General features: G+C 35.9%; 3 protein-coding genes across 4 annotated transcripts; 1 reads left to right on the forward strand and 2 right to left on the reverse strand.

The window, feature by feature from the left end:
* The first annotated feature begins 5,900 nt into the window (after nucleotides 1–5,900).
* On the forward strand, nucleotides 5,901–9,785 carry LOC113715718 (zinc finger BED domain-containing protein RICESLEEPER 2-like). Of its 2 annotated transcripts, none has more exons than XR_003454062.2 (2): nucleotides 5,901–5,941; nucleotides 9,320–9,785. XR_003454062.2 is itself a non-coding variant. In XM_072071429.1 (2 exons), the coding sequence occupies exons 1-2, from the start codon at nucleotides 7,145–7,147 to the stop codon at nucleotides 9,377–9,379; spliced, it is 2,145 nt and encodes a 714-aa protein (XP_071927530.1). In that variant the 5' UTR covers nucleotides 7,112–7,144; the 3' UTR covers nucleotides 9,380–9,785. The 2 variants fall into 2 exon arrangements, 1 of the variants encoding a protein (XP_071927530.1); XM_072071429.1 differs by lacking the exon at nucleotides 5,901–5,941 and adding an exon at nucleotides 7,112–9,229.
* Nucleotides 9,786–13,482: 3,697 nt separating this feature from the next.
* On the reverse strand, nucleotides 13,483–15,162 carry LOC140016598 (transcription factor MYB16-like). The gene is made up of 3 exons (XM_072070164.1): nucleotides 15,030–15,162; nucleotides 14,733–14,862; nucleotides 13,483–14,374 (listed from the first exon to the last, which is right to left on the reverse strand). The coding sequence occupies exons 1-3, from the start codon at nucleotides 15,160–15,162 to the stop codon at nucleotides 13,483–13,485; spliced, it is 1,155 nt and encodes a 384-aa protein (XP_071926265.1).
* A 5,392-nt stretch (nucleotides 15,163–20,554) lies between these two features.
* Nucleotides 20,555–23,329, reverse strand: LOC140017081 (mitochondrial uncoupling protein 3-like). Its single transcript, XM_072071439.1, has 2 exons — nucleotides 22,859–23,329; nucleotides 20,555–21,207 (listed from the first exon to the last, which is right to left on the reverse strand). The coding sequence occupies exons 1-2, from the start codon at nucleotides 23,261–23,263 to the stop codon at nucleotides 20,665–20,667; spliced, it is 948 nt and encodes a 315-aa protein (XP_071927540.1). The 5' UTR covers nucleotides 23,264–23,329; the 3' UTR covers nucleotides 20,555–20,664.
* Nucleotides 23,330–24,117: the final 788 nt, after the last annotated feature.

Below are 24,117 nucleotides of genomic sequence, written 5' to 3' on the forward strand. Positions count from 1 at the left end.
GAGGGAAAAAGATAATAAGGAAATGTGATTACAGAAAACGACGTAATTAAATAACCCTTCGTACTTTTTGTACATGAATAAAATTAGTAGTGTTTATTGAGAAGTCAAAGCTTTAATTTTTATTATTATAAATGATGGTCGAAAACGTAAATCGATTGAATAAAGAATAGAGTGTGCTTTTCAAGGAGCGAAGGCGAATAAAATGCAAAAGATTATACCTATGATATGCATGCATGCTACATGTGGTTACAAAAATAAATTAATTCTTCATTGACAAATAAATAATACGGGGAATCATGAAATTCAACAAGAGACAAGTTTAAAGAAGAGAAGGACCATAATATTTTATTTGAGAAAATAAAAAACTCAGGCGGCCGGAGGGGACAAGAAAGTTTCACAGAATTTCATGAGATGACAAAATAATTAAGGAGTTAAAATCAAATTTTATAAAATGTTGTTAGTAAAAATGCAATATCTCAGAAGTTAGGGGTGGCAATCGTCCCTGCCTCTGCTTCCGTTCACATTTTACTACTCCTCTCAAGAATCACTTCGAGAAAAAGTAATTATTGTGAGCAACAAATTTGGTCATAAAAACTATATATGATACAAGGTACACAAAAGATCTGTGACCCCCCTAGTGACTTGCAAATAAAGGTCACCATCGACACCATCACAAAGAATTGGGGGTTCCCATTCTTTCTCTTCTTTCCTTTTTTTTTTTTCTCAACTTTTATTTTTGGTGGTCCTAATTTCTCAGACTAGGCATGGAAGTTGGTGTGCTACGTCGTTTTCCATCATTCGTACCAGGAATTTCTGTCTATTCAAATATTTCCAGTTTCAAAAACAGCAATGGAAGTTGTTTTTCCATTTCATTCTCTTGACTAAAAGGTACGTCAAGCGGACAAACTATTATATAGAGCTGTAAAACTAGAAAAAAGGACAAAAAAAAAAAAAAAAGGGTTCCTGGCCTAGTAAGGGGTGGTCCAATAAAGATCCTTAGGATTTAAATTAACCAAACGAGCTTGTTAATTTGTTTTGTGTGACTTGCAGCAGAAATTTCAATTCTTCAATTCGAATGCAATAAACTATTAAACCCAAACATTAATTAGGTTGTCACCCGAGATGGGATAATCCGGCTGGCGCTGAAGTTTGAATTGGATGCATTTCCATTGCTTCGCCAACTAAGACAATGCTAGCTAATCCAAACAGAATCAAATTTTTGCCATGTTATTGCCTCAGTATCCGTAATGTTTTTGCCGCAGCAACATTTCCATACGAGGATTAGATCTCTGTCACTGTTCAACACTTCTTATTGACTCATGAAGGATATTATAGGGTTTATTTGGATAGTTTATTATTTGCACAAATTTATTTGCTTGTATGATAAATATATTTTTCAAACATTTTTTATCTCACATGCTTTATACTTAAAAAGTATTACAGTATTTTTTTTTTGTAAAAAATTATCCCAAATAATCTCTTATACCAAACACACTTATAATTATTTTAATTAAAATTTACTGTGGCAATAAAATTGTGGCCGTCTTCTTAATCTTGAAATGTGCCGAAGTTCCCTGTTTGACGCGCTGCCAAAGGCATAAACCACATGGGCACTGGCAGACGATTCGTTAGCAATTTATTTGACACAAAACATAGGGATAATTTTACAAACCTCCCTTAAGGTTTCTAACAATTTCACTGAGCTCCTCTGAGATTTAACAAATTACACTTACCTCCCTTGATTTGATAGTTTTAATAACAAAATCTTAAAATAATATTGACTTAGTCAAAATTTTAAATGAACACCAAAAAATGCCCTTGTGTAATGAATTTTAATATATTTTTCTATATAATTATAAAATTATCTAGTATAATCATAAGAAAAATGTACCAAAATTTTCATGTCCACACCTACTATTTGATAAACAACTATAATAATATTTTCATTACTATGATAGGATACTTTTGATGATATTTTATTATGGATTTAGATTTATAAGACATAAAAGAAAATATTAAAATAATTCATTTATAGTTTTTGAATTTTTGAGAAGTGAAATTATCATAATTTAGTAGTGGTTTTGGGCCGTTTATTTTTTATTTATTATTAATTTTAATACCAACAAATAGAAAACAAAGATCAATAAAAATATTAAATTACATATAAAATTAACTCATGGCACAAATCACTAGTTCGATATTTGGTTACAATAGAAACCAGAGATAATAGTGATAATTCTACAATTTTATTGGCAAAAAATTAGAAAAAAAAAGGAATAACAAGAAAAAAAAATGAAAAAAATAATTTTAAAACTCAATATAAGTATAAGCACACCAAATAAGGAAATTTCATTAAAATAATTAAGGGTAAAATTATCATTTTAAATGATAAGGGAGGCATGTGTAATTTTTTAAATTTTAAGGGAGTTCAGTGAAATTGTCAGAAACCTCAGGGAAGGTTTCTGAAATTATCTCCAAAACATATGGTTCCATGTTTCCTTTTCGAATCAATGAATGTTGTCATCCGATGGAAAAATTGGCCAAGTTTCACATCTTGAGCCATAGAGTAAATTCTCAAACAGTGATACTTTTTAAGAAGAATTTCGAAACAATGCATTCACTGAAAGCATTTTTTAAGCAGCACATTTAGTGAATGCATTTTTTTGGACAAATAATAGAAGAACTGCATTCACAGAGTATGTCTTTTGGGAAACAACATATCTATCAAGTGCATTTTTCACCTTCTGGGAAGAAGTTTAAAAAACACCACCGTTTAAGAAGTGATTTTAGAAAATTCCACTTTTTGGGAATTTATATCGAACCTATAGGCCTAAAAATGCAACCATAGTTTCAATAGCTAAGTCCAACTATTTGAACTTCACCCTTACTAACTCAAAATAAATATTTCAAGTTGGACTTGAATGCTCAACTACTAAGTTTTGTTCTACAAACTCCTCCTTTTAGACTTTGTTCTAGAGGTACTTTTTCGATACAGGAAGTGGTCTACTCAGTTTAGTCGGATTCTAGAGGTACATTTTCGATATAGAATGGGATATCACATTTATCCTTTATTTTTGTTAGATTCATGCGTAAAGGGTTATGTTTCACATTGGTTCGAGAAATAGAGAAAGATCGGTTAATATGTAAATAAGGGTCTGAAACCTAATAGTTTAAGTTTTCGGATCAGAGTTGAATTTTTGACTTACATATTGGTCTCTTTGGTGGACTCTCTCAAGATGTTTTCCCCTATCAAATTGATATCAGAGTTTCAAATCACGATATTGGGCTACTCATGAATAAGTTGATTTTTCTAGGAGTTGGATTGGTGAAAATTCTCTTCTTGATGATGGACCAAAGTGCCAAAGTGCTAAGGAGTTTGATTAGTGTTGGATTAGGTGTGTCATGGATTTGGTAGGGAGTTCGGTTGATGTTAGGAACCAAAGGTTGGCAAGGGTCTAGAATGCAGTTTGGATGTTAAAAGAAGAGTGGGTCCATGTTTAGGAGAAGAGATGACTTTACGTGATAAGGTAGATTTGCGTTGAGTATTAAAATGGGTCCGTTGAAGGACTTGTAAATTTGGGTCTAATATGAGGAGTTACTCACGAAGAGAAAGATTTGTTAGATTTATAAGTAAAGGATTGTATCCCACATTGATCCGAAAGATAGAGAAAGAGCGGTTAATATATGAGTAAAGATCCGATACCTAATAACTTAAGTTTTTGAGTCAGAGTTGGATTCCTAATTTACATATTAGGTTCTTTGGTGAATTCTCTTGAGGTATTTCCCCCCATCACCTTTAGGCAATTTTTTAACCCGAACCCAAAAACCTTCCGGTTCACGGTTCGACCAGTTCAACTGGTTCAACCCCGGTTCAAAGATTTAATATTTTTTAAATTCATTTTAGTATATAAAAATGTTGAATAAAACTAAAATATTTATTTTAGTTTTAAATACTTAATAAAAACCGGTTGAACCTCCTGGTTTTTATCGATTTTTACCGATTCAACTGGTTCTTGACCGGTTCAATTAATTCTTTGGCTTTGTAATTGAACCGGACCGGATGCATGGTCGGTTCGCTATTCAACCAGTCGAATCGGCCGGTCGGATCCGATTTTCAAAACATTGTCTTTAGGTTTTGTTTTCTAAATGTGGTTTCTGCAATTAGGTCGATATATTCTAGAGGTACTTTTTCGATTTGGGATGAGGTATAACATTTACCTCTTCTTTTAAGCTTTATTTTTCTAGAGATGACTTCCGTCCTCAGATCGACGTGTCACATCGAGCAGATCCCTTATATAGTCGCACCATAATATCACGTCAACCAATCCTTGTGCAGAAACTGTATGAGATTCGTTCACGCTAGAGTATCACACAAATGATAAACCAAACTTTTGTATAATATCATCATTTGTCTAGATGTGATGAATGTGAAGTAAACGAATAATTGAAAAATTGGCGAAAGAAACATATAAAAATAATTTTAAAAAAAACTCAAACAAGATTTTCTTCCAAAACTAGCAACCCAAACAGGATTAGATTTCAACTGCCCGTGTGGTAGAGGGCTATGGGACTTAAGAATGTGTTTTCAAGCGGAATGATGGTTTGGAAGTAGGGCTGCAAACGAATCGAGCCGCTCGCGAGCGGCTCGAGTCAAGCTCAAGTCGAGCTCGAGCCAGCTCGAGTCAAACTCGAGCTCGAACTCAAGTTCAGAATATTAAGCTCGTTAGTTCGCGATTGAGTATATATATATATTTTTTATTTTTATTTTTATTTAATAATAAAATTACGTATATTATATTTTTATTTTTTTATTTTTTATTTTCATAGTGAAATTACGTATATATCCTTAATATTTTATTATTTATTAAAAAAAATATTATTTTATTTATTTTTTTAAAAATAAAATATTTTTTTTATTTTTTTCGAGCTCGAGCTCGAACTCGAGTTTGAAAATTGCCAGCTCGTCAAGTTCGAGCTTGGTAAAATTTAGTCGAGACTCGGTTCGATTAACTCAAAACTCGACTCAGCTCGGCTCGTTTGCAGCCCTATTTGGAAGACTTCTATGGGTTTCATTGCTCCATTCTATGGGCTTTAGCCGTTTAGCCGTTCCAATATTTTCAGGCGTCTCCCTTTGCGGGCTTCTCATTTCAACTGATATGAGAAATAAAAATATTCGCGAGAGTTTCACACACGTAGAGCTGTTAAGCGAAACGAGTAGCTCGAAAACTCGTTAAGGCTCGGCTCGATAAGGCTCGAGCTCGACAAATACTCGTTTAGTTATCGAGCCGAGTAAGCTCGAACTCGATTCTTTATCGAGTAGCTCGGTTGAGCTCGACAAAGAAGGGTATTTGTGTCATTTTAGCAGTCAACAGGTAGAAATTTGGACTAGGGTTGATATTGCATCGTCTCATACTCTCATTCTTCATTTCTGCCTCTCCCTCTCCGCCGCACCCCGCAAGGCCGCAACCAGTAACCCACAGGCCACAGCCGCACCCACAGCCCCGCAACGCCGCAGCTCCGCAACACCGCACCCAGTAACCCACAGCTCCGCAACACCCAACACCCAGCACCCAGCACCCAGCAACCCCGCAACACCGCACCCAGTAACCCACAGCTCCGCAACACCCAACACCCAGCACCCAGCACCCAGCAACCCCGCAACCGGCAACCAGTAACCCACAGCCGCACCCACAGCCCCGCAACGCCGCAGCTCCGCAACCTCGCAGCCCCGCAACCCCCGCAGCCCCGCAACACCGCAACCCCGCAGCCCGCAACCCCGCAACACCGTAACCCTGCACTCCACAGCAAGCCGCACTCCACAGCAACCTCTGCCTCCACTGCCGCCCACAGCCTCTGTTTTCTGCCATTAACAACCCCGTCCACGGCCAGGGCCAAAAACTAGTCCAATTTGACTGGTTTCTCTAATCCTTCGTGATTTCTGGTAAGTCTCGTCTCTTTTCGTAGGTTAATTATAAAAGAGAGGGGTTGGAAAAACGAAGCAGGGACAAAGATCCTTAACCACTAAGCTATGTCTGATTCTCAACATATGGAACTTGATTCTATGTTGTGCTGTTTTTTTTTTTTTTGGGAATGCGAATTATGGATAATATGAGTTATGTCTTGAACTTTTTGTGTACGTCTTGAAGTACTTTCATTTGTAATACTGTACTTGATTTCTCTTGGATAAGTTTTAAGTAATCATTGCTCTTCTTTTGGAGTGGGAATGGGGGCAGGTTTGGATAGGCAGGGAAAGCAGGTTAATCTGGTAAGTCTCGTCTCTTTTCGTAGGTTAATTATAAAAGAGAGGGGTTGGAAAAACGAAGCAGGGACAAAGATCCTTAACCACTAAGCTATGTCTGATTCTCAACATATGGAACTTGATTCTATGTTGTGCTGTTTTTTTTTTTTTTTGGGAATGCGAATTATGGATAATATGAGTTATGTCTTGAACTTTTTGTGTACGTCTTGAAGTACTTTCATTTGTAATACTGTACTTGATTTCTCTTGGATAAGTTTTAAGTAATCATTGCTCTTCTTTTGGAGTGGGAATGGGGGCAGGTTTGGATAGGCAGGGAAAGCAGGTTAATGTGGTCATGAATATAATCTTTTTGGAGCTCTTTAGGCCATTTTTTTTCATAAAAACAAGTGTACACTTTGAAATGTTCTTGCAGTAATTGCAAAAGCTTGTTGATTGGTAAGAAGAATGATTAGGGGATACACTAGTTCCTGTGAAAGAAAGATATATAACTGGCCATTTTGCACTCCTCAAAAAAAAATTTTGTTTGCAGGCCCCTATTTTTATGAACTTTTACTACTTCTCATGGAGTGTGAATGTGTTTTCTTGTGTGGAAAAGATTATCCTGGATGCCTTACTTAAACCAGCACCTTGCTGTTAATGTTATGAGACATTTTCTTGTGCTTCTGCTTTCGCTTTTCCCTTTTACTTTTTTTTGTCTCTTTTATTGTTTTCTTTTTTGCCTTTCCCCTCTTTTAAGGACTCTGTATTTTAATTTTACTGATTTCTTCACTATAGCGTTTCTTCACTATATTCCTGCATATGTTCCTTATGGACTTGACTCAAGTATATTTTTCCTTTTAAATAATAGGTATGTACAGTCACCAAGGATCGTCAACAAGTCCAATTATGGAGGTTGAAAATGAAGCTGTCGAACAAGAACTTGAGGTGGAGTCTAATGCTGATGAGATGAGCGAAGAAGAGCTGGACTTAGATCACTTAGATCAGCCGAATGAAGGAACAGAAACAGGGGAAAAAGGTGCTGTTGAAGGAGCAAATCCGTTTGAAAAAAAACAACGGAAAAAGAAGTCAACAATATGGGAGGATATGACTATAGTAAAACAGCCTGATGGAACATTGAAAGTGCAGTGTAATCACTGCAAAGAACTATTTGTCAAAAATCCATCTGGAGCTACTTCTCAACACAAGCGTCATCTCAAAAATTGCCTACAAAAGAGGCTGGCTGTTGGAGAGGAAAATCAAAAGAGGCAGCAAGTGTTATCCTTTACCGAAGGCCCCTCGGATGGTATAACTTCTATAACTAATTTCTCTTATGATCATGCTAAAGTACGAGAGTTAGCAGCTCATATGGTTCTTGTACATGAGTATCCCTTCTCTATGTTGGATCATGTTGTTTTTAACAAGTTCATGAAAGCTGTATCTCCATTTTATAAAAAGATTAACCGGCAAACAGTAAAGGAAGATTGTGTGACTGCTTTCATGCTTGAAAAGAGAAGGCTGAGAAATATCTTAAAAGGTGCCAATAGGATTAGTATAACCACAGATTTGTGGAAATCTGGTCAAAAAATTCAATACATGGTTGTGACTGGGCATTTTGTTGATAGTGATTGGGTGTTGCAAAAACGGGTTCTAAATTTTTGTAATGTCCCACCTCCTCACACGGGCGTAATTATTGCTGATGCGTTAAGTAAGTGTTTTCTTGAGTGGGGGATTGAAAATAAGGTTTCTACTATCACTGTGGACAATGCTTCTTATAATGATGTATGCATTAGGAGAGTTAAAGAGGATTTCTGTCTAAGAAAAAGGTTGAGCATTGGAGGAAAAATTTTTCATGTTAGGTGTTGTGCCCATATACTTAATTTGCTTGTTCAAGATGGGCTTAATCAAATTGTTGATGTGATTGATGTTGTTCGAGAGGGGATTAAATATTTGAAAAATTCAGAGTCTCGCCTCAATGAATTTGCCAAAATAAAAAAACAGCTTCAATTGCCTTCTAGAAAGCTCATTTTGGACTGCCCAACTAGGTGGAACAGCACTTATTTGATGTTGGCTTCAGCTCTAGAGTTTAGGGATGTATTTCCCAGGTATGGGGACATTGATCCTGGGTTTCACTATGTCCCAAGTGAGTTTGAATGGATGAAAGTTGAAGAAGTATGTAAATTTTTGGGTATTTTTTATGAGATCACCAATATTATTTCTGGATCCGATTACCCAACAGCTAACCTTTTTCTTGTAGAGTTGTATAGGATTAAAGAGCTATTAAATGAAAAAGCTCTCGATTTTTCTGATCATATTAGGTTTATGGCTGAAAGTATGGCACTAAAATTTGACAAGTATTGGGGTGAAAGCAATGTTTTGATGTCTTTGGGTGCTATTCTTGATCCGAGGTACAAAATGGTCCTTGTTAATCATACTTTCCCAGTTATTTATGGAGAAGTTGCAGCCCCTAGGTACATTGATGAGATGAGATGCATTCTTTATGACCTTTATAATGAATATGTGGATGCTTACATCTCATCTCATAGTGAGGAACCACCAAGGGAAGCTGGAAAAAGAAAACATTCGGAAATTTCAAGTAAATCTACTCAAGGGGCTGCTAAAAAGCTTGGAGTTAATGTTCTAACTGGGAAAGAAAAATTTCAGATGATTGTTAGTGAAATTGACAAGGCTCCCCCTGAAAAATCAGATTTAGATGTCTATTTGGAAGAGGGCAGATATGTTTGTGATGCAAATGCAAATCTTGATGTCTTGGGTTGGTGGAAAGGGGAAAGGTGGAGGTTTCCTATATTGTCAAGATTGGCAAGTGATATACTCGCTATTCCAGTTACAACCGTGGCGTCCGAATCTACTTTCAGTGCTGGTGGTAGAATAATCGATGATAGGCGTGCTTCTATGTCCGTTGAAACGGTTCAAATGCTACTTTGTGGGAATGATTGGATCCGCAATCTTCATGGGTTAAAAAACAAGTCTCGTGTAAGTAAAATATATACTCTATTAGTTATTTATTTTGGCAGCTCATTTTATCTTGCTAGGAGTTGTAACTTTCTTGTTTTCGTTTTGTAGGAACCACTCGATGTTTCCGAATCATCTACAATTGAAGAAATTGATCTTCCGGACATTTGAAGGCTGTTTTCTGGAATATGTGATGCTGTTTCTTGTGATTTGTAAAGCTGGACTTGTGAAGCTGTGCTTTTTCTTGTGATTTCTGAAGGGGTTGTACTTTTTCTTGTCAGGTGTTTGAAGTTGGACAATTTTTAAGCTATGTAGCAGTGTTTTACATGGTTATTTAGTTGTAGTTTGTGCGTTTATTTGGCTGGACAAAACCTGTTATGGTATATTGGCTCTTATGAATGTTGTCTCATATGGAATTAGACTGTAGTTTGTGTATTTGTTGACTGCAGTCCCTGGAGTTTGTGTTGTATGGATCATGGATGTTATGGTCTTATTTGTCTTGGATGAAATGTGGTTAGAGTTTGTGTATTGTTGAATGTGAATGGCATTGGTTGCCAATCCTAATATTTTTTGTTGATTTTGGATAGCCTAAATCTGGATATGCTGGAGCAGGACTTCGTAATAACTGATTGTTGAATTTTGAAATCGAGCCTCAAAATCGAGTCTCGAGCTTCGAACTCGAGTCTAAAATCGAGCCTCGAGCCTCGAAATCGAGCCTCGAGCTCGGATAGATATTTCGAGCTCGAGCTCGAGCTCGTCCGAGCCTGGCTCGTTTGTGATAAACGAGTCGAGCTCGAGCTCGAGTTCGAGTCACATTTCCTTTTTTCGAGTCGAGTTCGAGTGCATATTATGGCTCGTTAGCGCTAACGAGCGAGCTCGAGCTTGGCTCGAATTCGTCACGAGTCGAGCTCGGCGTTCAGATACTCGGCTCGATTAACAGCACTACACACACGTATGCCTGCGGAAATGATTTCTTCTGCCAATAAACTTTGACCCGAGGAGAAGTTATTAGAAACTGATCATTGCAGTAAAAGTTTAACAAGACAACACGAGGCATTGGAAATGATGATCAGAAAATCAACCACCGAAAATTTAGAGTAGTATGGCCTGCGGGCCGGCTGTTCTTCTCCTTTAACAATGAAAAATGCGCAAGGATCTTTTGTCTTACATTCTTTATTATTTTTTATTTTATTTTTTATTATATTACTATTTTTTTTTACATAAATATCATGTTTTAGTTTTTTTTATTTTCTTGAAATTCAATAATTATTAATTGAATAAAAAATAAATACAACAGTTTCAAAAAAGTAATATATAATAGAAAATTAAAAAATATAGCAGAAAATTCATAAAAAATCTCATTTTTTATGCATTTTGATTTTTTGAGTTTGTTAAATTTTTTGTATTACTCAATTAATAGTTGTTGGATTTTAAGAAAATAAAATAGAACTAAAACATGATATTTATGTAGGAGAAATAGCAATATAATAAAAAGTGAGACAGAGAATAACACATGGTGTGAGACAGAAAATCTGTTGCGTGAAAAATGCCTAACAAAATAGATAATGCTGCCGTTTTCGTTTTACAAACTTCAGAAAGGGCACACCTTGTCCAAAAGCATATATAGTTTGATTGCTACGATGTGATAAACTTTTATATATATATATATATATATATATATATATATATATATTTATAAGTACATTTACCAAAATGAAAACAGAAAAAACACCTTAAAACATCCTTTCACCTCTCAAACAATTTAGAAGTGTTTATTTTTAACAACCTAGCATAGATGCTTGCTACACGCACGTCGAAATATCACCATTTCTTTTCCTCCAAAAATTTTTAACCACAAAGCTTAAGGAGAGAAAACGACTGGAAATTCATGCAAAATTATAACCCTTACAATGGAGTTTGGATGGAAAGTGGAAACACAGCCCAAAACTAACCATTTTCAATTTGAATCCGGCAAAAAAAAAAAGAACTGCAGGAATACGCGTCAGTTTATAAATCTAGGGATGATTGGAATGAATAATGGCTAAGACGATATTTGGAGTTGAGAGAATTAATGATCAATTTCCTTCCTGTTTCACGCGTGAAAAGTCAACTTCTTTAGTTGGGACTTAAAGAAGACCAAACAGGAAAAACCCAATCGATCCGTCATCAGATATTCATTAAGCTAAGATAGGAATCCTAGAATAAACATTCTCACGTTTGATGCAGATTTTCCGCTGGAGATGACCCAACATGTTTGGTGTACGGTTATGTAATCGACACGGTACGTGCCTGAGAGTCCGTAACAAGCAAATCTTTGATACAAATCAACGGCGGCTACTAACGGTTCCAATGGCTCAGACCGCAGTAATTAAATGTTCCAAGGACAATGCCACCAGCTGCTGTGAGGGTGCAGCTTTTGCATTTCTCTGGGAAACAATCCGGTAAGAAAAAATGGTAATATAAACTTTCAAACTATCGACTGCCTGCCGACAGAAAAAAAAACGAAGAGTAGGTGCTAGCTAGAAATCGGTTAGCCATATACAGATAGGAGGGATTTTCTCAATTAGTTCATAGAGTTTGGGTAAAAAAAAAAAAATTGGAATAAAACTGTAGCATTTTTTGTGATATCATACATGTGAAATAAAAATGGTGTGCAAGTAAAAAATTTTTTTGCAAACAATGATCAATCCAAAAAATTACTGCATTATTTGCATATAATTAAGTAATTATTTTTTCATAGGGCCAGGTTTGTCTTTATCTTTTTTTTTTTTTAGCTCCATCTAAAAATATGCTAATCATTACTAAGTGATTATGGCTGGTGTTCAATTTTACTTTTGAAGTCATGATCTCAGAGCTAAGTATTAAACTGAAAGAAGTAGATTATAAAGAGCTGCTCTTGGGTGTATTTTAGAGTTAGCAAACCTGTTTTGGCTTTTTCAAATATCAAAATAATTACGGGCTTGTTAAACCTACCACTGGTAGATTCTAGATTTTAGTTTTTTTTTAAAAACAAACAAAAACATCAAAAAAATTTTATCATCCAAATCAAAATCTAAAATCAGGGTAAAATAATCAAATGAGAACAACCTTTGCATAAATAACTACACAAATTCTATTTGCTTAAAAAAGCCAATTTCCAATAATCACTTTCTCGTTATGAGCCTTAGAAGTGTTGAAGTATGCCAGATAAAGTCCAAACGTACACCCTGAGGAACTCTATAACATCCCTAGAGCTTTTACACCTTTTTGTCTTTTCCTTTTCTTTTTCCCGACTGCCCAAATGAGAGTATGAGACTGCTTCCTCATAGTGTACAATCAATGACCACTAATAGAATACGATCACACTATCCCATTTGTGTTGTTATACAAATTTGTATAAGAATTTCACAATGTACGTATCCCCACAAGAGGAAAAGTCATGGGTTTCAGTCTAGGATAGCAACAAGTCTAGTTCAGTTCAAACACTGATCTATTCGAGGTTGAGTTCAAATTGTATCATTCAAATTTCAGTTCTAAATCCAGCTCCAATTTGACGGATCTTGGATTTCGAAACTCAAGTTCGACTTGCGTAAAATATAGGGAACTTGAATTCGAGTGACAAGATATGTAATTTCTTCTAAAATGTAGATTTTTAGGTATTTTAATATATATATATATATATATATATATATATAAAGCTTAGTGAGATTTGGAACAGAACACCTAAAAACTAGTTTGAGTCTGATTCAATAACCATATTTGCATAGTTGTAAGTCAACTCTAGCTCGATCAAACTTGTGCTTGAGTTGGAACTTTAATCGACTCGCAAGCAGCTTATTTCGTTCACTTCACAAAAGTACAGTGGTCCTCAAAATAAATGCAAGGTAGGCTTTTTCGCAGCCCGTATGTTTTCATGATAGAGAACCATAACACAAAAGGAGCCACATAACCTTCTTGATCGAGTTACAATGTTGACTGTTGAGTGATCCGTTTAAGTCACCTATGGCTCCACAAAATTAATGGAACCAACGAGCCCATCACCACCATTATCATTATCAAGAAAGTACAAACTCTTTTTTCACCTAGGAAACAATACTAGAAACTTAATCAGGTCTACTAGCTAATAACAAAAGAAAAACAGCTAAATTTCTGGGATAACCAACTAAGCACATTCTTAGTTTGAGCACTTCTACTACACATGTTGATTATCCTTCGATTTTCTTTCAAACCAAGCAATTGTTCTTCTTGGCAATTATAGCCTCCTTAAATTAACCTAGTCTAATGAAGATTGTTACTTAGAAAATTGGTGAACCAGACGTGAAAGTAACCAAATTGTCGAGGATATTATTCCAATATTTTCTGTTGTCTTCAAGATCACCACCACAGCTGCTATTGTCAAGATTGTAACAGGGTCCAATAGGGCTGGTGGAGTTATTGCCATCATCCGATAGAATGCTGGCAAAGCCTTCCATGAAACTCTGATGCCTTAAGGAGTTTTCTGCAATGTATCCAGCATCATCAGGGTTAGGGTATTCAATATTGTCATTATCGTCAAGCTGTATTGCGTTATCCATCACCTCCATGTCCATTCTTTCCCCAACCTCCACCTGGTGATCGTGTTGATTTAGTTTCCCTAGAGGATTCCAGCTATTTGGGACAGTTTGTTTTGTCATTGTCCCAGAACCTACCTGTTGCTTCGAGTTTTGGACATACTCCATGACTGGAATAGCTACATTTGCACCAAAACCAGCATTGGTACGAGGAACAGGGAACATGTTGTCCGAGAAGTTTAAGGTAGAGTTTGGAGATTGAAGGTTTCCGTTAGAGGTGAAAAAACCATTAGTACTAGTAACGTTCTTTGTTGTCGTCCATGTTGCTTGCCATACTTTTAGTATATCAAGGCATGGTGGTTGGAACGAGGGTTTAGTTGGATAAGGAATGGAGGACAAGAGTTTTGATTCGCGAACAAGTCTAGCTTCGGCTTCAAGACGAGCACTTTCCCATTGAGCCATGTGACTAAGGTTCGCGGCATCCTTTTGTTGGCTGCAGCCAAAGGCGTTGGTTTTTGGCTTATGAGTTGCAGGATCGATGCCCATCTTGGTTAGTCTCTTCTTCAGATGTGTGTTCCAGTAGTTCTTTATCTCGTTGTCTGTTCGCTTCGGCAGATGAGCTGCTATGGCTGACCATCTATATCACCATTTAAAAAAATAGGTGTGTTTGGATGGACTATTATTTGAAAATTTTATTTGAAATGTAGTTTTTTTTATATGAGGTATATGAGATAAAAATATGATTATATGGTTGAAAATATATTTGTGATTCAAATAAAATTATGAAAAAGAATATGCTAAACAGATGAAGCCTTTTATATGTGCTCGTACTATGAAGATGAAAAATACAGAAAATATGTTTCATTTTTCGTGTGCAGGCCAATAATGCAAGAATAGTTGAACGCTTTTCTTTTCTTTTCTTTTTTCTTGGGGGGTAGGGGGGTGGGTGTAAGCAAGCATAGTTGATCATGCATGTTGCAGATTGATCTTCTTACCGGTTTCCAAGAAGTGCATGGAGTTGGATAATGGTCTGTTCTTCTTGCAAACTGAATTTTCCTCTCTTGATATCAGGCCTCAGATAATTTGTCCACCTAAGTCTACAGCTCTTGCCACATCTTTGAAGCCCTAATAACCAACCAAAGTACACAAGTTATTTTTGGCAGACGCTAGGATATAAAATAGTGCTCATGTTTTTTGTGTACGAGAGGGACCAAAACGTGCGCAAAGAAGCAAACGGTAAAAATTCCAGAAAAAAAAAAAAACAACGACAAACAAAGGTAGATGGAGGTCACCAGCTTTTGATGGGAGGGCTCGCCAACTTCCATGGCCATGTCGTTCGATGTAAGTCAAGAGCTTTTGGTCTTCCTCGGCTGTCCACGTTCCTTTCTTCAACCCAACTTTGTCGCAGCATGGTGATCTTCCCATTTTAAAGGGCTAGCCAGTCAAGAATATGATCCCTTGATACTAACTAAATCCTACTTTTATCCAGCGCTCCAAAAGATCAAACAGATATCCTGCAGAGAAATAGAGAGAAGGATATATAGAGGAGGATTCTTGACTATTGGCACCAAAATGACAATGTGTATATAATATATGTATATACGTGTATATATATATATATATATATAGGGAAATATAGTTCATTAATCCATGGGACCGAAATGTACCAAGAAGATTTATAATCCAAGGGTATATTTTGATTTTGGCTCAACTAACAAAATTCATGTTCATTCATTATTTCATTTCATTGTACTATCGCCGTTTGTCTATGTAGGTCAATTCTCTTTGCGCACGGTTGTGAATACAGTACATAAGTGACAAGGAGAAACTGTATTCTCTCATGGCTGCAGACTCCCAAAGTTCAAACTAGATATCTTCTTCCTCTTGTACAGGCACCTACTCGCTTTTTGAAAATTTTATACGCAAGAATTAAATTATTAGTTTTTTCTTATACTAACACTCTATGCATTAGTGGTTGCAAATAATTTTAATTTCAATATACATATCAAATTTTATATATGTGTTCTAGTTTATAAAATATCAAACGAATGAAGGATTGCATCAAATTGTATCCTTGATTACTTTAATACAGAATTCGCATGGTAAACATACGTGTTGGTCTTTAGTATTTTAGCACTTCCAATCTACCATCCATTTGCTCATCTCGCTCCTTATTCCACATTCTAATTAGTCAGCCACCTGTCCATTCACTACAATTGATAAAATCACAGAATAATTCAGCTACACTTAATCGGATGCGAAGCGGTAGTTATGCTTATGTTTGAGATGGCTTATGGAGTTATTTTTTGCATTGATGACTTTTATTTGTGATCTAATGTAGAGGAAAGAAAACTTTGAATCAGTCAAAGAGTTATGCAGCAAGGAGAACCTAAATCAAAATCCATTCCAGAACATGTTTATTGACAATTCTGCACTGTCCCTTTTACTTGAATCAAAGCCCTCCAATAGGAATTTTGTCCTTTTTACCTATGTTTTCAGAACCGGACCGGATAGCGACTCGGCTAAGGTCAGGGGTCAGGGGTCAATGGGTTCGACCGGGAGTCGATAGGGGTCGAACAGGATGACGTCATAAATAAAAATTATTTAAAAATTAAAATATTATATTTATAGTATCTAATAATATATTGATATTAATAAAGGTATATTCATATATATTTGATGTTTCAAATATATTTAACAAGAAAATATAAAGAAATTAGAACAATTAAATAGCAATTTATATTATTTAATAAATATTAACAAGTTTAGAATTAAAATTATGAGTTTAATTGAAAAATAACATCAAATTTTAGGACAATATTTATAAAGTATCAAATATTTGAGGTATATCGATAAGTTTTAACAATTTAGGGGGTCAAAACATAATATTATAAAGTTTGAATTTTTTTTTTTAAAAAATTACTGTTGAACCGGAAAAACCGGTTTTTTTCCGGTCAAACCCGGTTTTTGACCGGCTTTTTGACCGGGTTTTAAATTTTCGGTTTTTTAATAAGACTCGGACCGGCTACCTGGCCGGTTCCCGGTTCGACCGGCCGGTCAGGTCCGAGTTTCAAAACAGAGCTTTTTACAACCCTGATCTTGTTGTTATCTTAATTAGAGGTGTCAAAATGAGTGATTTTGAGCAGGTTTAGGTAAATTAAAATGAGTAATAGGTATAAATGAATCAATCCATTTATAATGCACAATAAGTTTAATTACCATTTTTATCCCATCTGCGCGCTATGTTACAAAATTACATACTATTTAATAATTGAATAATAAAAATATAAAACTTTGGACTAAATAATACGAAAGTTAACATAAAAACTTAATTCAAAAACTTCTAACCCCTAGCATTTTTTTTTGTGCAGAAATTTACAGTTTCATTTTGGAAAGGTAGGAAAGGAAGTTAGAGTTTGCCCTAAATTGGTAATGCTGAAAAATGAGCAAATTAAGAGAAAATAAAATAATAAGATAAAACCAGCAAATAATAATAATAATAATTGAAACAAAAGTAGTTAGCATCATGACAAAATAATGAAGAAACGGAGGGAAAAAAATTTAAGTAGGACATCATGACAAAATGACTATAGTCTCTTTTATTAAGAGAATAACTGAGCCCAGAAAAAGAAAAGCACCAATTAATTCTTGTCTCTTCCACCAAAAGAATGATGATAATTTTCAGCAGCGCCTTTTGACAGATCCATGTATTTTTGCTGTGCAATAGAGAAAGGATTTGGAACCATGAAAAAAAGAGATTAAACAATGATTGGCCAACTTATGAACTTGAAATTGGATATCAAGAAAATACAGATGAAAACACGATATAAAAAAAAAAAATCTCCTAGTGTATAGTTATTCTTTATCTTTAAGTTAAAAATTGGCTAACATATTCTCCTATCTTTCCATTAGGTTATCCGCTTTCTGATGCTACGTTTGGTCAAAGGTGATGAAGAAATTAGGATATTGTTGCTGAAGACAACTATAAATGAATGTGATTGTGAAAATAATTTTAAATGAGTTAATTGGATTTGATGGATTATATAATTATATCTATTTATTAAATAATCCATTTATACCTATATATAAAAATTTAAGATACCCCTACCTAATTACTTATGAATGGGTATCAGTAAATTATTAGCCTTGGATGTAACGCTCTAGAGCTTTCAGTCCGTTTGGCATAACTTTCGGCTTTGTGGATACAAGTATCTATTTTTTTTTTTTTTCCTTCTCAAATCAGCAGGATTGTGGATACAAATATTGCCAAAGAAAGAAGCTAAATTAATCTTAACTGAAATCAATACTGATTAATCACAACGGCTACAAACACCACTTCCACTTACTGTACATTAAATGTTTTCTTGAACTTTTATTTTGCAGATTCAATTCTTTTTTTTCTTTGATTGTATTGCCACTTTATAAATGTTTGTTTGTAGCATTAAACATAAAAAAAAAAAAAAAAACTAGTTAATGTTCTAGGAGATTACAGATTCGGCAGATAAATGAAACAATTATGAAGCAGCTTATCATGTATACGTTTTTTTTTTTGTTGCACTTTCAATTATAGAGAGAGCAAGCAGTAATGGTTTTTAATGGCAACTAAGTGCCATAAGAAGTAGGAATTTTAGAAAATCATAAGCCTGTCAGATAGCTGCATAAATAAAACTAATGAGGAAAAGGAGTTTCACATTGATATATATCCAAGTGTAGGAAGTCGGAACTAAAAGAAGAATGTATTTTGGCATGCATTAACATTCTTTAAAAACAAAAAAAAAAAAAAAAAAAAGTTACATCCCTTTGATAAAATTCAGATCAAACTTCTTTCTTAACCTAATAACTTCGAGTTATCCTAAATCATTAGTCGTAAGAACAATGTATATATGTCCTCAAGAGAATTCGAAGAAGTACTTCATTTAAGGTTTTTTTTTTTTTTTTGGTCAAAAGGAAGTACTTAAGATTCTTGATCATCTTTCAAATGCTGCTGCATGCGGAGGCTTAAAGCATGAGCCTTCTAGTTGTTAATCGAAGTTACAGATGCGAAATCGAAAAAAGGTGAAAAACTGAGGGGCCGTCACAAAATAAAAAAAGAAGGGAACAGGTAGGTAACACGGGCTTACCATCAATATTGTTGCTAGTCACGTATTTAAAAGTGCACCTGTCCGTAATTGCCACAAAATTTAAAGGCGAGTACGAGTCATTTAATTATGTGAATTAAACTACACCTAGACATTTGTCTGGCTCAGCAATGAGTTTTAAGATGGATGGATTTATTGCCTCCACCAGCAACAACAAAGGCATTATAAATACACGATTCAATGAAAAATTTATCAAATAAACAAGTAAGATAGGTAGCAATAATTTTACCCTCCATCGTATTAATGAGAAAACGCGTAGGACTGAGCCAATTGTTTAGCATACAATACAACAAGGGGGGAACAAAACGCTTTCTCTATTTAATTAATATACCATTAATGATTCCTGAGTAGAAAATGAATGCAGCAACTCGGTCGGTACAATTGTGCCCAGTCCAGCTGCAACAGCTGCGATGCATAGTAAAATTGAAAGCTGCATTAAAATTTTCTTTAAAAGCGATCGCTGTAACATATTACAATCCTATGTATCTGCGTTTTGAAGACATTACTAAAAACATATTACTCCCTCCGTCCCATTTTGACAGTCCTGTTTTCCTTTTTTGTCTGTCCCAAATTGCAGTCCACTTTCCAATTGAAGAATGTAGTTGTATTTTCATTTTCCTAAAATACCCTTATTCAATACAAGTTGTTGTTGCTATAAACCTACCCCATTTAATGAGAGTTGATTCTTTTTTTACTATCAATTCAAGTTCCCATAAAGTTGTACTCTATTTAATGTGAGGGTATTTTAGAAAAATAGCAATCTAAATTTACTTTTCCAACAAAGTTAACTACTTTTTCTTAAACTGTGTGAAAAAAGAAACAGGACTATCAAAGTGGGACGGAGGGAGTATTAGTATGCTTTATTACGTGCTCAAGGGCAGTTACGTTTACTTGGAAATGCAGGCCTTTGCATGCATTGACAAATCACAAAAGGGTTGCAAGCTGCAGCTTAAAATAGTACCGTGTGTAAGAATGGATGTTGCTGTACTAATTAGTACGTACATATGGAAAACGTCGATGCATCCGCATATTTCAAGGCATTGGAGACTTGTTTTCAAGTCTTAGAATCCGACAGTCGAGGATGAGAAGAATGTGAGGAGGGGCGTACAAGAAAATTTATTTATTATTTTTTTGTAAACCTTGATTTCAAAATCAATTGCTTTTTGAAGCCAAGCCGATTATAGGCCCTGTTGGAAGATATATGCTAAAATAAGAGGAGAAGCCAACCGCAATTGGAACACATGCTAATTAAGATCAAGTATTCTGCACGTGTACTTTTAGCATGAGGTGTCACCGTATTGAGCACCAAGACAACGTCGTAATTAATTTCCTTAAACGGAACCCGCAAGAGCCTGCATTTCCACGTGCAGAATCAAGGACGAACACAATGTTCATAAAAGGTATGCGACAGTCCCTGTCCACCAAGAATTGCTGTCAAATGCTAATTGGCTAAAACTCTGTCCAGCATGAAGTAGATATGAAATGTTTGGACCAGTTACAGCTGACAGCCAGTAGCACTGGATGGATTGGAGGTAAACTTAATTTCGTAGTTGCGTCCCAGGGGTGATGTTCTTGTCCCTGTGGCAACTACTTCCACAAGAATGGAATGAATGAGGCAGCTGAGTTGGTTTCTGACCTTTGCTCATGAAAACCGCTTAAAAAAAATGAAGGTGATCAAAAGTTCAAAACTGCAGCATCCATGCACTAAGATCAGAAGACAAAATAGTGGCTGATGCTTTGGAATGTGCATCTATGAAGACTACTAAGTTAATTTGTTGACAAGAAGTCGTCAGAATGAGGAAAGCCCTGCGATCTGGCGGAGTTTCTCATATGAAACCCAGAACACAAATTGCCAAGGACCAAGCCTTGCCCATGTGGGAAAGAATCCCTTCCACAGTGCGCCAAATCCTTCAATTTTAACAGTTCTGACGAGACAATCAAATGAATTCTGATATTTTGCCTTCCCATCGACACCAGCTGCCTCATACATCATTCTTGTTTTAACTACATCTGCAGGACAACTCAATGCTGTTGCTGAAAGACCAGACATAATGGAAGATAAAGTGTGCGCATAAATATTATCTTCAGCAATCTGGTTTTGTATAACAAAATGTTTTGCGTGATCATAACAAGCTAATTCTCCCATGTTCACCAAGAAGGCTCTCTGCACATTTGGGAAGACGCCTTTCCAAAGTCCTCCAAATCCTTCCTGAGAAATAATCTTGCATAAAGCATCAAATGGCCCCAGGTACCTGGGCCTGAGACCTTGATTCACCATTCGTGTATCTGCTTGCATCCTCACTTTAATGAGGTCAGCCGGGCTGGCCACTATCTAAGTATTAATGAGTAAACATCTAATCAAAAAACCTTCTAAACCAGCAATAATAACAGGAGAGACTTGGCAAGGAAGACAAACTATTTTGGGTTTGATAGAAAGAACTTCAGAAAACTTATCCCATCACAAGAAGTCCCTTGGCATAAACTTGTGTGGGAAAAGGGGTTCATTCCAAGATTCTCATTCATTCTTTGATTGTTATGCAAGAACAGACTATATACCAAGGATAAAATGAGGAAGTGGGGATGCTTAAGTGGTAAGTTTGAATGTGTTGTGTGGTGGTGTGGAGGAATTGATGAGCCATATCATTTTTGAATGTCTTGTTTCCTCTTTTAGCTGTAGTGTGGCAGAAAATTCTAAAAATGGTTTCAGTTTTCAGGGGACCCCTGCCATGGTCAATGGAATTGTCCTGGGTTTGTGAGCATTGGATGTCTACATCTTTTATTGATAAATTTCGTAGGCTTGCTCTAGCTGCCTCTGTGTACTTCGTCTGGAAACCTATAAATCTGGTGCTATTCCAAAGTGGAAATGTATCTGTTGTGGCTATGGTAGGTCAGAAAATTGAAACCATACAGTATATTGGAGCCTCATGGAGAAATGTGCCAAAGACAGCAGAATTGGTTGCTGATTGTTGAATGGTGCATTTCCCATAAGTGCTTTGATAGATTTTGATGAATTGCATAGAATTCTGGGTCGCGAATATTTGTAAAGATTCATTGATGTATAGATACCCTATGCTACGTTTTATATTTTCCGGTTCTGTATCAATAAAATTTTGTAGTTGTACTTTGGAAAAAAAAAAAAGAAAAAGAAAAAACTCTATGCCTCATTACATGGTGCATTTTGAAGCGGTCGCCACTTGCCAAAACAAGAAATAACTCCAACAAAGAACAAAGCATTCCCCCTAGTTAATGAAATCATAGTCTTGCTACATGCATTACAAGCATACTACTTATAATCCTTCATTCTAGTGATACTGGAACATTTTTGTTAAAGATTACAAAATTAAGCAGCATTACTAGCACATGTAACCCAAATTTTCAACTAATCATACATGCACGTTCAGAATGAAAAAAAAAAAAAAAAAAAGCAGCATTAAAGGCTCATTCAACCCAAAAATGCCCAATCCGATCATACAAGAAGTTCAGAATAATGGAAACAATAAGCAATAGAAGCTTATCCAATCCAAAACTTTCGTTCAAGTTATACAAGCATGGCACAAACAACGGCCAAACAGCATTACAAGATTACTCAATCCAAAATTCTCTTTCCAGTCATATGGGCACATCCAAAGCAATGAAATCAAGCAGCATTGCTAGCTTATTAATCCAAATTCTTCAGTCATATGGGCACATTTGGAATAATTGCAAAAAAAAAAAAAAAACCCAGCTTCTAGCTTACATAATCCACATTTTTCACAGATACAGGCACATAGGAAAATAATTTTAACAAAAAGAGGAAAAATAAAAGTAGCGACTTTACAAGCTTAATCACCCATTTCTTCATTCTAGTCATGCAGCCATATTGGAAAACAATGAAATTAGCAGCATCGAAACCTCAACTAATCCAAGTATTCATTCTAAGTCTCTAATTGACATGCTTAATGTTTTATCAAAATAAATTAGAAGAAAAAAAAAAGAGTAAATACCTGAGCTATTGCTCCAGAAATGCCACCAAGAATTGGTTTTGTCGATAGAGAAAGTGGATGGTCCGAAGGGCGAATTTGGGCCCTTAAATGCTCATAACCCACAATCCGGATAGGAGTATAAAATAGATGTCTTAAAATTGCCGGGGACAAGCCATTGTAGAGCCCGAAAAGGCCGTCGTTGCGGAGGATTTGGTAGGCGATTTTGAAGGTGTTTGTGGTGGCCCTGGTGGGTTTAGGGGTTAACGAGAGGGCTGACTGACGCTCGCCGTGGAGCTGGAGCCGGGTTTTAATCAGGTCGATCGGAAATGTCGAGGTTTCAGCCACCATTGCTGAGAGTGACGTCAGCAGAATCTTCTTTGAGTTGGAGTTGCTGGTGGTGGTTTCGCCGTCGCCTCGGGACTTCATTGAGTCAGCTCCAGCGTTGCCGTTGGGAGATTCGGAAGTGAGTGAAGGAAGCGTGCGGAAAAGTGTAACGACTTTCCAAAATTTTATAGGGTAAAATACATAAAATCCCCCTGTGGTTAAGGAAATTGACATGAAACTTCCTTATTGTTTAGAAACACCCACTTAACCCCCCTGTGCTTTGGACTTCTTTGAATTTTACCTGCTAACCGGCTGGGAAGCCGGTAATAACATGAAATACCAAAAATACCCTCATATATAATATGTGAAAAGTTACAGATGCAGTAGAGGACTTCTGAAAATCGCGTAGAAAGAAACCCTAAACCTACAACCAAGAAGAAGCACCATTATGCATAGCGGTGTGAGTTACGGTGAAGATCAGTCGGGCTTGAGCTACATTTCATAAAATGAGAGATAAACCCTAAACCTACAGCCAAGAAGAAGGTGTTTGTGTTGCAGATCTGCGGGATATATAGTGAACATCGATCGGCGTTATAGTGTAGATCGGTCGCCGTTGCTGTGCAGATTGGTCGTAGTCGCAACGCATTGGACTTATCTATTAACCAGGTAAAATACATATCCGAACCTTAAGCAGTAGACGAGTTGATTTGTTTGATGGCATGTGATTTGGTAGTAAAATGTTGGGGATATTTTGAAACTTGGTAAAAGAACCGCCATTGTTAGTTTTGGCTTAGTCAGAAGTTTGTCCGACAATGTTTGTGCGAAATTTTTTTTTAATTCTGTAAATATGCAAATTTTCAGTTTTGGCTTGGTCAGAAGCTTTTCCGACAATCTTCGGACAATGTTTGTGGAAAAATTTGGTTTAAAATTGGTAAATACGCAAAAAGTCTGGGTAT

The sequence above is a fragment of the Coffea arabica genome, chromosome 11c (genome assembly GCF_036785885.1).
Source record: "Coffea arabica cultivar ET-39 chromosome 11c, Coffea Arabica ET-39 HiFi, whole genome shotgun sequence".
In the NCBI taxonomy this organism is placed as follows: Eukaryota; Viridiplantae; Streptophyta; class Magnoliopsida; order Gentianales; family Rubiaceae; genus Coffea; species Coffea arabica.

Coding starts and splice junctions, on each gene's coding strand:
- LOC140017081 (XM_072071439.1), bottom strand. CDS start 23,263: ATGAAGTCCCGAGGCGACGGCGAAACCACCACCAGCAACTCCAACTCA. Junction 21,208..22,858: donor TTTCTGGAGCAATAGCTCAG/GTATTTACTCTT, acceptor ATTAATACTTAG/ATAGTGGCCAGCCCGGCTGA.
- LOC140016598 (XM_072070164.1), bottom strand. CDS start 15,162: ATGGGAAGATCACCATGCTGCGACAAAGTTGGGTTGAAGAAAGGAACG. Junction 14,863..15,029: donor AGCCCTCCCATCAAAAGCTG/GTGACCTCCATC, acceptor GTTGGTTATTAG/GGCTTCAAAGATGTGGCAAG. Junction 14,375..14,732: donor CATGCACTTCTTGGAAACCG/GTAAGAAGATCA, acceptor ATGGTGATATAG/ATGGTCAGCCATAGCAGCTC.
- LOC113715718 (XM_072071429.1), top strand. CDS start 7,145: ATGGAGGTTGAAAATGAAGCTGTCGAACAAGAACTTGAGGTGGAGTCT. Junction 9,230..9,319: donor GGTTAAAAAACAAGTCTCGT/GTAAGTAAAATA, acceptor TTCGTTTTGTAG/GAACCACTCGATGTTTCCGA.